At 41.1% G+C, this 16,530-nt stretch overlaps 1 protein-coding gene across 1 annotated transcript in view; it reads right to left on the bottom strand.

Annotated features, from left to right (window-relative positions):
• The window catches only part of LOC132533989 (NADP-dependent malic enzyme, mitochondrial-like), a 205,211-nt gene that overhangs the window by 150,012 nt on the left and 38,669 nt on the right, over positions 1-16,530 (bottom strand). Inside the window, exon 5 of the mRNA XM_060177415.1 lies at positions 14,060-14,064. Coding sequence (XP_060033398.1) covers positions 14,060-14,064 — 5 coding nt within the window. The remainder of the gene's footprint in view (positions 1-14,059; positions 14,065-16,530) is intronic.

The following is a 16,530-nucleotide window of genomic DNA, read 5'->3' as shown; positions in this document are numbered from 1 at the left end:
AGCCTGAGGTGAGCATTGGGCAGAAAAATTAAGTTTGGCATATTGAGGCTTTGATAGCATCTGAAGGGATAGGCTCCATCTGTTTTGTCAAGTTTTTCACATTCTCAGTCAGGCACATGTTAATTTTCCCCATTGACAAATGAACATAAGACAAAAGATCATCAGCCTTTCCCAGGCTAGCTGTCAGCCTTCATGGCCTGGGGCTAGAGGCTCTGCTCCTGGGTGGTGAGTAGAGAGAGAGGGCTGAGGAGAGGGGACAGGCACCCTCTGGGTGGATGGTCTGGGCCTGTTCCCTGCTGGGTGTCTCACTTTGTATACCACCCATTACCCATGACTCCATTCCTAACTGACTGCCCATTTACCCATGATTCTTCAGCTCCCCTCTTAACTGAACACTCAGTAAGCCTGGGATGGAAAGTCACTCTCTCTGCTTCAAACTTATTATTTCCAAAGAGAAATGCCCACACTCTATTCCTCACCCTCCACAATAGGAAAACAAAGCTTCCTAGAGTAGAGGCAGACCAAAATACAGTTGGTACACTCTTAGCAGGCAGCACAGCTATCCCACACTAAACCCAGACTTCTGTCCTCTATAGAGTTCCCTTGGCAATCCCCACTCGTTTGCATGAAGCTCTATAGATCCCCAGATCAGAGTGGAGGAAATGGGGAGAGGAGGCAACTTGCAACCCCAGAAGGCAATTACTTGTCAAAGGCCTTGGCATCTTCATCTCGCTGATGCTTCAGCACAACATCTTTATCCCATTCTTTTGTCAGGCGTTGATTGATGGTGTTCCTTCGATCCTCTTCTGCACATCTTTCTGCTAAATGCCTGGAGGGAAGGCAAGAGTCTGACTCCATCCACTGCCACTATCTCACCTCAAGTCCTCTCTCCTTTGGATTCAGTGGGAAATCTGGTTTTGCTCTCACTATTTTGAATAAGAGGTAAAGTTGGAGGCCAGGTGGTGGTGCACCTAGTTGAAGGCACACATTACAGTGTGCAAGGACCCAGGTTCAAGCCTCCGGTCCTCAGTTTCAGGAGGGAAGTGAAGCAGGTTTCTCTCTGCCTCTCTCCCTATCTCTATCCAAAATAAATAAAAATTTTCACCAAAACAAAAAAAGGGAAAGAAAAAGTCAATGCCATGAGCCCACACAGTGAACCCTACTTCTCAGATAATTGAAGGGACCAGGACTGCTTACTTTCAGCCAAAACCCTCTTCTGGTCAATGAATTCCCACACAAAGCTGCTCGTTTCCATTAACTGATCTAAAACCTCATCTCTTGAGGGGGTGAGTGACAAGGGACAGCCTAAGAGGGTGACTGGGGAGAGTGAGATGAGAAGCAGGGTGGGGTGAGCTAGGGCCAGTCATGAACTCTCCATGTGTCCACCCATGTTTCTAGTAAGGTGTCAAGTGGGAGCGGGCAGGAAAGGGAGGTGAAGGAGGAGAGGTTTATGGTGGGGAAGGAGGGCCCAGGCCCCTTACTGTTCTTGGTTTTTCTGTAGCATGTGTTGGTCTTATTGCTGACTTCTAATGTGGCTCCGGCTAATTTTTCTTTTGTCTCCTGCACTGGCTTCCATTTGTTCTTTCATACAGTCTATGCTTCACTGCTGCTTTCTTGTTCTTCCCAAAGATGGTGAAGTGCCCATGGGCTCATAGATGGACTGTCTGTAAAGTCTGTGTTTCAGCTGGAACAGAGAGAGCCAGAGTGAAGGCTACAGCTTTGGGGTACACTGACAGAGGTCGTCTTTCTTTTTTTTCTTCCCTATGGTGTGTGTGTGTATATGTGTGTGTGTATGTGTGCGTGTGTGTGTGTGCAGTCAAACCCCAGGGTCACAGGTGTACAATCCCAGAATCTCCCACTAAGCTCTACCCCTGGCCAAAACCCTACATGGTGAACAAAGGCAATACAGTGGGCTAACTATATGTCCAGAGAGTTGTCGGGTTAACTAGATAATTGTTTGAAAAGAGGACTATCTAGGCAGAGAGAAAAAAGAAGCCATAGTGACTAAAAACATGAAAGTGTTGGTCAAGCATGTTCACTACCACCTGAAATGAGGCTTCTTGAACTTTCTTAACCTATAGCTCACCTGAGGTTCTTCCTCATGTGGAGACCTCAGTTCTGGGTCTATGGGGAGCGGCCACCCAGAGAGGAAATGTCACTCTTGCAAAGCCCACTGGCATCCCTTCAATCTGCCCTCCAGAGAATAGGTTCAAATAGTCCCAAATAGGGTTATATGCAACAGAGAGGCAGAAACAACTCTTACATAAAAGTGGCATTCTGGTTCTTGTGTGCTTTCATAACTTCTGCAACGCTGAATTTACAGACTGCATTCTTTTTTATAAAAATATGTTATTTATTTATTTATTTATTTTTATCAATGACAAAGAGAGAAAGGAACAGAAATCACTCTGGTACATGTGCTGCCAGGGATTGAACTCAGGACCTTATGGTTGAGAATCAGTGCTTTATCCACTATGCCACCTCCTGGACCACTAGTCTTCTCTCTTCATGAACCTCTCTTTTTCAGCATTTAGTCTCAACTTTGCAAGGAAAAAGACAATAAATAAAAAACATGCTGGAAATGTAATTCTGTTTGTGTGGGCTACTAATATTCTTATCTTTCTTTCTACAAAGACTATGTTTTATAGGAGTCCAAACTTGCCCCGACCAGCAGGGCGGTGAACAGGGGCTAGGAACCCAATGGAACCTGAAATGAAGGAACATGAGACACGACAGTACGACAGCAAGTCAAGTTTCTGATCAAGCTGTAAATTTTTATTGAGAATACAGGCATTATAAGGCTTTGGGGAAGGAGAGGGAATGCTGGAGGAGGGGAAGGGGGAGCAAACTTCAAAGCGGAATGTTCCTTGCAACAAATGGCAGGAACCAAACTGTGTGTTGACTCACTTGTGTTGACTCACTTGATTACTGATAAATGGTTTACCTAAGGGGAAATGGCCTGCCCAGGGGGGAATTAACATTTGTCTTGAGGGGTTCCATTGTCTCAATGTCTGTGATAATGTATTTGCAAAGGTTTTGATGCCAAGGAGTCAATCTGCCGTTTTATAAAATCAGTAATCTTATTAAAAATAAAGGGTCTTAAGGTAATCATTAACAAAAGACTAATAAGGTTCTCATAAGGGGCTCTGTAGTGACTCAAGACTATTTATGGTGGAGTCTATAACCTGTTGTAATTTGTCAGAAAATTCATGGGAGGAATATATAGAGTGTCCTAGCGTGCCACCAGCAAGTCTAAGGGAAGCAGTCAGTGGATGTGATGTCCAGGGGAAGAAACAGAACGTCTGGTCTTCTGGTCAGCGCCAACTGATGAAATTTTCTTCTTCTGGTCAGCTGTGGAACAAGCAAAACTAGGAAGCAAGGACCAGGTAGAGAAGAATTGACATGAAAATATAGGGTGGTGTTTACCAAAACACAGAGGAGGTGCATACACATTAGAAGTCAAGGTGAGGTTCCTTGAACATCGAGGAATATTTTGAGAAAAGTGAGCAGTCAATAAACATGCAAAGATGAAGTCAGCAGTGGTAGGTCAGCAAAAGAGAGAAGACTTGGATAAGCTGGTGAGGTTAGCTGGAGTATATACTGCCATGGCGTCCTTTGTGGTAAGGACTTGTCAACAGGGACTCTGTGGATTTTGCAAGAGCAATGTCATCCACCATAATAAAAGGAAAACAAACATGGACATCCAGTGTTGAAAAAAGAGAAAAAGAATATGTCTCTATGACTGGAAAAGTGTGTGGCTTTGTCAATGAGATATAATAAATGGACAATTCAAATTTTTGTAAATATTAAAAAGGTTTAGTATGTTACTTCATTGACACTTTAGCCAACTGAATACTTGGGGGTGCATTTCCCTTCTTTTTTATTAATTAAGCTTAAGGGTTTTAGTTTTTCTTGTTTGAGCTGTAGCCCATACAAATTTAGAAAAAATATCAACTGAGAAAAAAAAGTTTTTTTTTCTTTACTAAACATGGGCAGGTGAATTACATCAATCTGTCAGAGAGCATTGGCTTTTATCAATGGAGATTAATCTTAAAAGTCTGAATAGCAAGATCTTAATTAAACAATGTAGGAGCCAGTAAAGTGTTCTCACTATGGCAGGTCAAGCATTAAAATTTTTTTAAGAGGCTTGTAAAAAAATGAGAAAAATTTTAGGATATGAGTGACTTTAGGAGTCATCACACACCCATAAATAAATAATTAAAAATGTTTAGTTTTAAATCTTACCATATGAGCAGTCAGTTCTTCATGTGCAGATGTACCTATAATTATTTACTTAGGGAGAGAACTTGTACCAAGTTAATTGATGATCTAATGGTTAGAATTGACTTGAGTTTTTTCTATGATTTTAGAAGGCTCTTTATTAGAATATACCAATATGTTATAGAAAGTCAATACCTAATGTGTTGACATGATAAAATGTTTACCATTTTTTTGGCATTATTTTAAACTGATTAGACAGTTTAAGCACACTATTATACCTTTAGTTTACTAAGATCTTTACTCATCACAAGGCTATCATGAGTAAGCATAGATATAAAACTCTTAATAGATTTTGTTTATTAGAACTCTAATGTGGCGACTTAAAAGGTTAAAATAAAACCTCATAGTTTAAATGTTCAAAATATTAATTTTGTTAAATCAGGATTTGTCAAAACAAATCTTTTATCAAACCAAAAACACAATGTATTACCTTAATTTATCAAGAATAAACCTCTGGCAGTGTCTTAAATCAAACCAGATAATTTTTAAAAGCAGAAAGATATAAAGAGGAAAACCAGTGCAAGAGCCTCTGGCATGTAAATAATTAACATAACGATTGTGTTATCTTTTACTAACCCAAGCCAGTCTTAAAAACAATTTTAAGTAAAATGTTACACTTTGTTCGCTAGGACCTTTGTTTATCACAAAGCTATCACACCCTTAGGGCAGCTATGAACAAGGGTGGGTACACAACTTAATTGATCTTTCACTTTGATTTGGATAGGTAACTTAAAAAGCTAAGATAAACCTTATAGCTGAAATGTTAAAATAAATTTTTACTGTTAACATTTCTTTTATATGACCATTTTACACTAAATAATTTTGTTGAATCACATCTGTTGAATAAAATTTTTTTTTTATCAGGCCAGGAATAGCACGTTTAACCCTTTTTTTTCCTGGCAAGGCCACTGCTCTACACTGACTGGGTTATTAGAAAGTCATTTTATGCATGGAATTAAATTAACAAACAGTGGCAGTTGATATTGAGGTGCTGGTAATATCTACAATTTTTACAAGAGTGAGAGAGACTGTAGAGGCATTTTACCATGCATAGATATCTCAGAAAATCTTTTTAACTAATGAATTGATGCTGATATTAGCTATCAGAAGGACGAAACTGTCCTATATTTTACTCTGGTAAAGGTGTGCCAACTCTATGAGTCAGGATCTTTAAAACCACATTTAGCTTAACTAAATCTTATTTAAAACTTAAAACAAACTTTAGTTACTTAGGGGTTAACACACATTAATGAAAACAAGGTTAGCACAGACTTAAAACATACATTCTTGGTGAAAGGAAAAATTTCCCTTTGAAAAACCGCTTTGGATTTTGGATTCTTAATTCACAGACTCTCTACCCCCCCCCCAAGGAGGGGCCTTTGTGGCTTAGGGGAATGATTGACTGACTGAATTTGCCAATCTGTGGAGCAGTAGCTCTGTGCCATGATTGGCTGGGAGGGCGGAACAGGCGGGCTTAGTTTACCTCCGCCACGCAGAGAAAAATCTTTGGAATTCTTTTTCTGGGCTAAGGTACATTTTACAGTTTTAAAGAAAGTGGTCAAATCAGTATTATTGGCCAAGTCAAGGACCGGAGCACAAAACGGAGGGGCGGTGGTATAGGGAGGCAGTCTGGACAAGGAAGAGTGAAGGGGTTAGGGTTAGCCAGTTTGAGCCTGGCTCCAAGTAACAGGGAAAGCCAAAACCGGTTTTGATTTGGATGGTTTAGTCTTAGTTTTAGTTTTAGGGATTGGGTTTTTTGGTAAGGCTAAAAATGTAAGCTCCTCTGTGACTGCAGCTATTTCTTTCATTAATTGAAGCTGCTCTCTCCGGTCAGCAAGGACCTTGCGGAGGGTGGAAATTCCTGGAAGGGCTCCTGAGCATGCCCACCTGACAGAAGGATTGTCAAGGAGAGCATCAGGCTGGAGGGCAGGGGCATGGATATAGGGAGGGGAATTAAAGGGAAGAGGATACCAATCGGGATTGTAGTATCTGGCAGCCTCTTTTTCTAGCAAAGCCTCATTCTCTGCGGGAAGTGCTTCAGGAGAGGGAGGGTTTCGTAAAACTGGATAGAGGTGGGGGAAAGAATGCTGGGTTTCATTCTCATGTGAATTAGCAATAGGAGGGTCAATAAAGGGAACTTTAGTGAGTGAGGTGGAAACTGTAGGGAGGGGAACAGGGCTTTTACTTTCAATGGGTGCTGGGAGGCTTTTATTTTGACTGGGTACTGGGGGATCAAGATCAATAATCACAGAAGGGCATGGGGATGGGGACTTTGTCCTGGACAGCGGACTAGAAAGTTGCCAGAGGACCTTTTCACCCTCTGTAATAAGATTTTTAATATCAGGGTGATTATAGATTTTTAAGATATCATTAATTAAATTCCAGTAACAAAAGGCGAAACAGGTATACGTTCAGGACCAAAAGACTGATAGTAATCATTAAGACAGTCACCAATTCTCCTCCAACGTTTCTCATCTATAGTGCCTTCCTGGGGGAACCAGGGGCAAATATTTCCAATATAATCTAAAAACTTCTTTAATTCTTTCTTTTTAACCCTAGTTCCTCGTGTCTTGAGTGACTCCTTGAGTCCTTTAATGAATAAATAGTTTGCTGAATTCATGTCCCATGGTATTGCTTACCTCAGCTGCTGTGACACTCTCCTCCAGATGCGACTCACGGTCGGGTATCTCCGTGGCGATCTATGCGAGTCTTTGCGTTACCCTCCTCGGGCCGTGGTGACTCAGTGAATTCGGGTAGGCCTACCCTCTCGATAAGCAGAGTTTTTAGGTCCAGAAGGCTTCTTTGCCCCACGTTCCGGGCGCCAGAATGCCTCGACCAGCAGGGCGGTGACAGGGGCTAGGAACCCAATGAAACCTGAAATGAAGAAACATGAGACACGAGAGTACGACAGCAAGTCAAGTTTCTGATCAAGCTGTAAATTTTTATTGAGAATACAGTCATTATAAGGCTTTGGGGAAGGAGAGGGAATGCTGGAGGAGGGGAAGGGGGAGCAAACTTCAAAGCGGAATGTTCCTTGCAACAAATGGCAGGAACCAAACTGTGTGTTGACTCACTTGTGTTGACTCACTTGATTACTGATAAATGGTTTACCTAAGGGGAAATGGCGTGCCCAGGGGGGAATTAACATTTGTCTTGAGGGGTTCCATTGTCTCAAAGCTTATCATCTATAAAGCAGAGAAATGGCTCCTGGCACAAACTGATTGGGCTTTTCTGTGTTTAGAATTTTTTCTGCTAGCTGAGGAGAAGTTTTTTCAGTCAAGGTCTTTCTTATTCAAATTCAAGGCCTTGCCCAAGGAAGCCAAGCAGAATGGCACATGAAAATCTGTGGCTGTCTATGTTCTTCCCTGCACTCATACAACATAGTAGAGTAAACCCTCCATTTATCCTCCAAACCCCTCCCCAATGCATTTATATAAGCTGTGAGGAGATCAGAAAGTAGCATCAGCTCCTAAATGTAATGCACCAAACATGCCTTTAGTCTGTTCCTAGAAACCTGTCCATGACCCAGTCTTCATTCTCACATGAAATTTGGCACCATTCAGGCAGAAATTCGAGGGACATCTACAGTGGCGTTGTCTGCTGCGCCCACTGCACCGCCTCTCAATCAAAGCATTGCACTACCTGGTTCTGGTTCTTGAACACTAATTCTTTCTCCTTAAGCTTTTGATAGCTCCATAGAATCTTGTCCTCTAATACTTTTTTTTTTCCCACACTGTAGTATACCGAACTGCTGGCCTTGGCACACTGCATGCACAGATCACATTGCTCCTAGAATGACACCATGGGTCTGTTCCTACCTTTTGCTTTCTTACCTTCATACTTCTTCCTGTGGCCCCCAAGACTGGATTTCTCAAGAATGTGTTAGATCAAAGGATGTATGAACAGCCATCAGCAGGATGGGTTTGATAGGCTGAGCCCCTTGTTTTGCAGAAGTGGCTACAATTCTTCTTGTTGTGCAGTGTGCACATCAACTCAGAAAACTGTTCTCACAGCTGTCCCCTGGGAAAGGTGTCAGAGAGATAGCAGGATCGAGGGTCTTTTCTCAGCTTAGTGAGTGCCCAGAGTTTCTGTTTGACTAGGCCAGATTCATTGCACAGTAACAGCACTCTCCGTGTAATAAAACACAGGTTCCCCCTCTCTCTGCCTTCAGAAGGTCTAGTGTTTCCAGTTTTAAGTGCCACCTGGGCATGTGAGCTTCTCTGGTGCTGGAAGGAAGCCAGTCAAGCTGTGGTGGAGTTGATGGCTAGCTAGAGCTTGTCTTTTAAGTCTTGGGTTGTTACAAGATTGTTATCTAAGGCTCCTCTGGCTACTATACTATATGTAAGGTTGTTGTGAGGTACACGTCAGAGACCACCCGAGGCCAGTTCAGTGACATTTGAGAGCCTTTTTGTTTTTGTAATATTTATTTAATTAATTAATGTATTCCCTTTTGTTGCCTTTGTTGTTTTTTATTGTTGTAGCTATTATTATTGCTATTATTGATGTCGTCATTGCTGGGTAGGACAGAGAGAAATAGAGAGAGGAGGGGGAGAGGGGTAAGAAAGACACCTGCAGACCTGCTTCACTGCCTGTGAAGTGACTTCCCTGCATGTGGGGACCTGGGTGTTAGAACCGGGACTCTTCCACCGGTCCATGAGCTTTGTGCTATGTGCACTTAACCTGTGGTGCTACCACCCAACTCCCAGAAATTTGGGAGTCTTTATTAAGCCACTGGTGACTACACTCAACAGCTAAAAGTACTGCTCATAGTGCTGTCTGGAGCTCAGTGTAGCACAGCCATTTATAGGGGCAGGTGCAAAAGCAAGCTAGGTTACAGAAGCCCAACATGTGGTGGTTAGGGTGGTCTGTTGCTGCAGTCAGGACAACCCGTTACAGAAACAATTAACAATGGACAATTAATAATTTCAGAACACTAGTATCTACTTTTTTCTTGGCAAGTAAAGTGGTTGAATAGGTTGAGGTTAAGTTAAGATGGAGTCAGTTATGTTAAGGAAGTGGGAAGTGTGACCCTGTCACATTTCCCACTGGTTTTAGGAGATGATACCTAAAATCTTTGCCCTACCTTGAAGATTGTCTTTGCCTATTTGACTTTTGGTGTGATATTTTCAGTAATTCTATACAATCTGGTTTTTAACTTGAATTCAGTTCTAGAAGTGGGTCAAAATGTTTGTCTGCTCACTGGACCTGAATAGGGCACAAGAATTCTCAGTTCAGAGGAACACCCCAGCCAGCCTGATAATTCTGAAGTAAGCCTGCTTGTCTTCTGGGAGTGAGTGTCTGGACTTGGTTTTGCAGAAGTCACAGACTACTGTCTAGTGTTTCATTGATGCTTTTTAACTTGAATTCAATTCTAGGAATGGGCCAAAATATTGTTCACTGGATCTGAATAGGACATTAGGAGAATTCTCATTTCTGAGCAGCACCCCAGCCAGCCTGATAATTCTGAAATAAGCCTGTCTCCCAGGATTGAGTGTCTGGATTTGGTTATGCAAAAGTCACAGACTTACTCTCCTTCTCGTTTTAGGCTAAATCTGACTGCTACTGGTCTCTTCTAAACTGAGGTCTGAAAAGGTACTCTTCTGCAGGGTGGGTGGGGATGACTTTGGGTTTTGGTTTCAGTTTGAACATCCTTTTTCTAGTTCTGTCACCAGATCCAGTACAGTGGTGTCAAAGTGTACTTGGCAGAGAACTTTGGAGGCCAGTGTTGTTAGACACTGATGGAACCTCTGGGGTATTGCACTCATCTAGGGAAGGAAGGAACACTGTTTGGATGACTCTTTGAAGCTTCTGTGTTTGCTATACCTGAACCCACAGTTTGAGGTTTTTGGAGACTAAGGAGAGAGGAGAGTTACACCTGGTCTATAGACCAGGACCTGGATAACTCATAGGCTCCCTGGAAGCAATGCTAGTGGAAGACTTCCTTGGTGGGTGCTCAGTGACTAAAGCCTTGAACTTACCATCTAATAAAAATTTTTCTCCCTACTCTTTTCCTTGATCTAGCTTTCTAGTCTTTTTTTTCCAACAATGACACAAAATCCCCAGAGAGCCTGCATATTAGATGTCAGGCTCAGGAAAAAATTCCTTCTATCTCCTTCCAAGATGGGTCAGAGAAGGTGGACTCATTATGTTACATAAATGATCCCCATAGCACAAGACTTGATCCAGTATTTGGTTCATTAGAGGACTTTATGACACCGGTGTTTAAGAGACTCCATGTCACTCTGGGAAGTTCTCTCTGCACCTTTGAAAAGCACACAGTTTTACTGAGGTTCCCCTCAGCAGGAGGGTGGAGAGAGCAGGTTTTTTTCATTATTAAAAAGTAGGCAGAAATAGACAAAGGCAATCTTTCTGGTTACTGCTATACATCTTCCTTATCTGTGGTGTGCGTAAAGAAAGGGGAGAACTAGTGCCTGGCATGCATCAGTCTAGAGACAGCTCAATTTACTCCCTAGTCATCAGTTAACCTTTAGCACTGCTGTCTGGGGCCCATTAGCTTAGCAATGTGGAGGGAAGGGAGGGGTAGCAACTATAGCCACTGTTTTAACTGCCAGGAGAGCAAGCACAAAGGAAATACAGTGTGAGGCTATGTCTCCATATCAAAGAGGTAAGGCACTTCTTCACCAGGCACATAAATTAAAATATCCACATGGGGTAAATCAGGAGAGTATGCACTCTGTGTTCTTCTATCTCCCATAATTATGGGAATAATAATTTTAGCTTAATAGCTATGTTTTATTCCTATATATATCAAATTGTGCTGCTGAACATAGGTGTACACGCATATGCCCTTGAGGTTTAGGTGGGAAAGTGTTTCACCAATGTTTTCCTCTAAGTATTTGATAGTTTCCAGTCTGACATCCAGGTCTTTGATCCATTTGGAGTGGATTTTTGTTTCTGGTGAGATAAGGTGGTTCAATTTTCTTCTGCATGTTACAACCCAGTTTTCCCAGCACCATTTATTGAAGAGAGTCTCCTTCTTCCATTCAATACTTTGGGCCCCCTTATCAAATATTAGATGTCCATAGGTTTGGGGAGTTATGTATATTTTTAATATTCAAGTTATTTTATTCAGTGTTATGTCCAGGCTTTGAAAATCTGTTGTTGGGCACCTGGGTTCCTTCCATGTTTTAGCTATTATGAATTGTGCTGCTATGAACTTAGATGTACACCCATCTTTTTGGTTGGGCATTATGGAATCCTTGGGGTATATCTCCAGGAGAGGAATTACTGGGCCATATGGAAGGTCTTTGTCTATCCTTGTGAGAGTTCTCCAGACTGCTCTCCAGAGAGGCTGGACCAATTTACATTCCCACCAGCAGTGTAGAAGGGTTCCTCTGTCCCCACAGCCACCCCAACATTTGTTGCTGCTGTCCTTTTTGATGTATGCCATTCTCACAGGAGTGAGGTGGTGTCTTCATGTTGTTTTTAATTGCATTTCTCTGACAATCAGCGACCTGGAACAGTTTTTCATATGTTTGTTAGCCTTCTGCATCTCCTCTGAGGTGAATGTTTTATTCATATGCTCTGCCCATTTTTGAATGGGGTCATTTGCTTTTTTGGTACTAAGTTTGCTGAGTTCTTTGTATATTTTGGTGATTAGTCTCTTGTCTGATGTTTGGCACGTGAAGATCTTCTCCCATTCTGTGAGGGATCTCTTTGTTTGTGTGATAGTTTCTTTGGCTGTGCAGATGATTTTCAATTTGATGTAGTCCCATTGGTTTGTTTCTGCTTTAGTCTTCCTTGCAATTGGATTTGTTTCATCAAAGATGTCCTTGAGGTTTAGGTGGGAAAGTGTTTCACCAATGTTTTCCTCTTAGTATTTGATAGTTTCCTGTCTGACATCCAGGTCTTTGATCCATTTTTAGTTGAATTTTGTTTCTTGTGAAATAAGGTGTTTCAATTTCATTCTTCTGCATGTTATAACCCAGTTTTCCCAGCACCACTTATTGAAGGGAGGCTCCTTCTTCCATTTAATACTTTAGGCCCCCTTATCAAAGATTAGATAACCATAGGTGTGGGGGTTCAGATCTGGGTTTTCAATTCTGTTCCACTGCTCTGTGTGCCTATTTTTCTTCCAGTACCAGGCTCCTTTGATGATGATGGCCTTATAATATATTTTGATCTGGGAGTGTTCTGCCTCCATTTCTATTTTGTTTCCTCAAGATGGTTTTGGCAATTCTAGGTGTTTTCAGGTTCCAGATAAATGAATGTATTTTTGTTCTATTTTCTTAAAGAAGCTTGCTGGAACTTTAATGGGTTTCGCATTAAGTTTGTGTATGGCTCTGGGGAGAATATTCATTTTGATTATATTAATTCTTCCAATCCATGAGCATGGGATGTCTTTCCATTTCTTGGTATCAGTTTCTATTTCCTTAAAGAGTGACTCATAGTTTTCAGTATACAAGTCTTTCACTTCTTTGGTCAGCTTTACTCCTAGGTATTTTATTAATTTTGTTTCAACAGTGAATGGGAGTGATTTCTGGATGTCTTCTTCTTCAGGTTTAGTGTTTGCATAGAGAAATACCACAGTTTTTTGTACACTGACTTTATAACCTGACACCTTGCTATATTGCCTAATAACTTCCAGTAGTTTTCTGCTGGATTCTTTAGGTTTTTCTATGCATACTATCATATCGTCTGCAAATAGTGAGAGCTTGACTTCTTCCCTTCCTATCTGTGTTCCTTTAATTTCTTTCTCTTGCCTGATTGCTATGGCAAGAACTTCCAATACTATGTTGAAGAGTAATGGTGACAGTGCACAGGCGTGTCTAGTCCCTGATATGAGGGAAATACTTTCACCTTCTTTCCATTGAGTATGATGTTGGCTGTAGGTTTGCTATATATGAATTCCACTATCTTGAGGAATTTCCCATCTATTCCCATTATTTGTACAGTTTTGAGCATGAATGGGTGTTGGATTTTGTCAAAGGCTTTCTCTGCATCTATTGAGATAATCATGTGGTTTCTGGCTTTGCTTTTATTGATGTGGTGAATGAGATTGATAGACTTACTGATGTTGAACCAGCCTTGCATTCCTGGGATGAATCCCACTTGTTCATGATGAACAATTTTTTTGATGTGCTGCTGTATCCGGTTGCCAAGATCTTGTTTAATATTTTGGCATCTATGTTCATCAGAGATATTGGTCTGTAGTTTGCTTTTTTTGTTGTTTCCCTATCTGCTTTTAGTATCTGGGTGATGTTGGCTTCTTAGAAGGTGGAAGGGAGTATTCCTGTTTCTTCAATCTTATGGAAATATTAAAAACCATGGGAACTGTTTCCTGAAAGTTTTGCAGAATTCGTTTGTGAAGCCATCTGGTCCAGGACTTTTGTGGTTGGGGAGATTCTTAATAATGGTTTCAATTTCTTTGTCTGTGATTAATGCATTTAGGTTTTGTAGTTCTTCTTGATTCAGTTATGGGAGGGCATATGTTTCTAGGAATGCTTCCATTTCTTCCAGATTCTCTAGCTTGGTGGCGTATAGTTCTTCATAGATGTTTCACATGATTTTCTGGATTTCTGTGGTGGCAGTCGTGATATCTCCTTTATAGTTTACAATTCTATTAATTTGCGTCTTCTCTGTTTTTTTTTTTTTGTTTGTTTGTTTGTTTTGAAGAGTCTGGCTACGGGGTTGTCAATTTTGTTTAATCTTTCAAAGAACCGACATTTGACTTCATTGATCTTTTGTATGGTTCTCTTATTTTCGATGTTTATTTCTGCTCTAATTTTAGTGATTTCTGTACTTCTGGTTGCTTTACGGTTCCTTTGTTACTCTTCCTCTAAGTCCTTGAGGTGTGCAGTAAGGTCATTCATTTGAGCTGTTTACTGTTGTTTAATATGTGATTTTTATGGCTGTAAGTTTCCCTCTCAATACTGCTTTAGCTGTCCCAAATATTTTGATAGGTTGTGTCTTCATTTTCATTTGTTTCCAGGAACATTTGAATTTCCTGCTTGACTGACTCTCTGGCCCAGTGGTTCTTAAGGAGTATGTTGTTTAGTTTCCAAGTTCTTTGACTTTTAATAGTTTTCTGTTTGTTGTTATATGTTAGTTTTACTCCACTGTGGTGTGAGAAGATACTTTGGATGATTTCAATGCTCTTGAATTTATTGATGCTATCTTTGTGGCCTAACATGTGGTCTATCCTTGAGTATGTGCTATATGGATTTGAAAAGAATGTGTATTCCAGTTTTTTGGGGTGAAGGACTCTGAAAATGTCCAAGAGGTCTAGTATGTCAATCTCTTCATTTAATTATCTTCTATCTCTGTTGATTCTCTGCTTTGTTGATCTACGTTTGAGAGTCAGATATCAAAGTCTCCCACTATTATTGTATTACTATTGATGTATTTTTGAACTTCTTTCAGTAGGTGCTTGATGTATTTAGATGGTCCCTCATTGGGTACATAGACATTAACAATTGTTAAGTCTTCTTGACTGATTTGATCCTCTAACAATTATGCAATGTCCTTGTCTATCTTTTATTACTTTATTTAATTTAAAATCTATTGTGTCTGAGATGAGAATTGTTGTTCCTGCCTTTTTTTTTGTGGTCACTTACCCTGTATGATAGTTTTCCATCCTTTCACTTTAAGTCTGTGTTTATCTTGTAGTATCAGATGGGATTCTTGCAAGCAGCATATGATTGGGTTATGTTTTCTGATCCATCTCCCCACTCTGTGCCTTTTGATGGGTGAGTTTAAGCCACTGACATTTATTGATATTATGTATTTAATGTATTGTAGTGCCATTGTTCAACAATTTTTGTTTGCTCTGATATATTGCAAGTATTATAGTGATGTTCTTGTTTATAAGAGGTCTTTTAGAACCTCTTTCAGGACCGGTTTGGTAATGTTTGCCTCCTTTAGCTGTTGTTTGTCTGAGAAGGTTTTGATGACTCCATCTAGTTTGAATGAAAGTCTAGCAGGATACATTATCCTTGGTTAAAACCCTTTTTCATTCAGGGCTCCATAGATATCTTGCCATTCTCTTCTGCCTTTTAGAGTTTGAGTGGAGAAGACTGCTGATAGTCTTATGGGTTTTCCCCTGTATGTGACTTTTTGTTTCTCTCTTGCAGCCTTTAGGATTTATTCTTTATCCTTACTTCTTCTCATTGTGACTATGATTCGTCTTGATGTCTTCCGGTCTGGGTTGATTCTTTTTGGAACTCTCTGGGCCTCTTGAATCTTGATGTTCTTTCTGTGGTTCAGGTCTGAGAAGTTTTCTTCTATAATTTTCTCTAGAATTTTTCCTTCCCCTTCCTGTCTTTCTTCCTCTGTCAGGCCAGTTATACAAATGTTATTTCTTTTATGATCATCCCATATGTCTCTGTTGTTGTTTTCAGTGTCTCTCAATCTCTTTTTGAGGTCTTTCACATCTTTAGTAGTTCTCTCTAACTCATGCTGTGTCTGAGTAATTCTGTTTTCTGTTTCTGTTAGTCTGCTTTCCCTTCCATCAACTTCTTTCTTCAGTTCAGCTATTTCAGCTTTCAGTTCTCTACTACTACTACTAGCGTTTGCCCTTCTTCCGTAGCCAGTCAACAGCATCAGGTTGAGCCTGATGTAAAGTTTCGAGACCTCCTTTGAATCTGGAGAGGTGGCAGTCGTTGACTATGTGGGTCATAGTCTGTCTGTAGCCGCAGGGGCAGTTCGGGTCGTCTCTGGCTCCCCCGCAATGGAACATAACGGTGCACTGGCCATGGCCTGTTCGATATCGATTGAGGAGAGCCCAGTCATAACGTGCTAGGTCAAAGCCGGGTTGACGCTAGCAGGGGTCTGTGATGAGGTGTTTGTTCTTTACCTCAGCTGACTGCCAGCTCTGTTTCCAAGAGACTGGAACAGAGAAGTTCAGTGTAGGCATAGGGGACCAGATTGGGTGACAAGACGTCAAGCGTTGAACAGGGTGGGTGAAGATATCCGCGTATATTGGCAGGTCCGGTCGAGCGTAGACGTGGGAAATGAACTTAGATGATGCCGCATCCTGATGAATATCTGGCGGGGTGATGTTGCTAAGAACTGGCAGCCATGGAAATGGGGTGGAATGGATGGTTCCAGAAATTATCCTCATGGAGGAATATAATTTGGAATCGACCAAGTGGACATGGGGGCTACGGAACCATACTGGGGCACAGTATTCTGCAGTGGAATAGCATAATGCCAGAGATGATGATCGTAGTGTGGAAGCACTCACGCCCCATGAGGAGCTGGCCAGACTTGCAATGATGTTATTCCTCG

This window comes from Erinaceus europaeus, chromosome 17 (assembly GCF_950295315.1).
Source record: "Erinaceus europaeus chromosome 17, mEriEur2.1, whole genome shotgun sequence".
In the NCBI taxonomy this organism is placed as follows: Eukaryota; Metazoa; Chordata; class Mammalia; order Eulipotyphla; family Erinaceidae; genus Erinaceus; species Erinaceus europaeus.
This window is presented reverse-complemented; position numbering and strand designations above follow the sequence as displayed.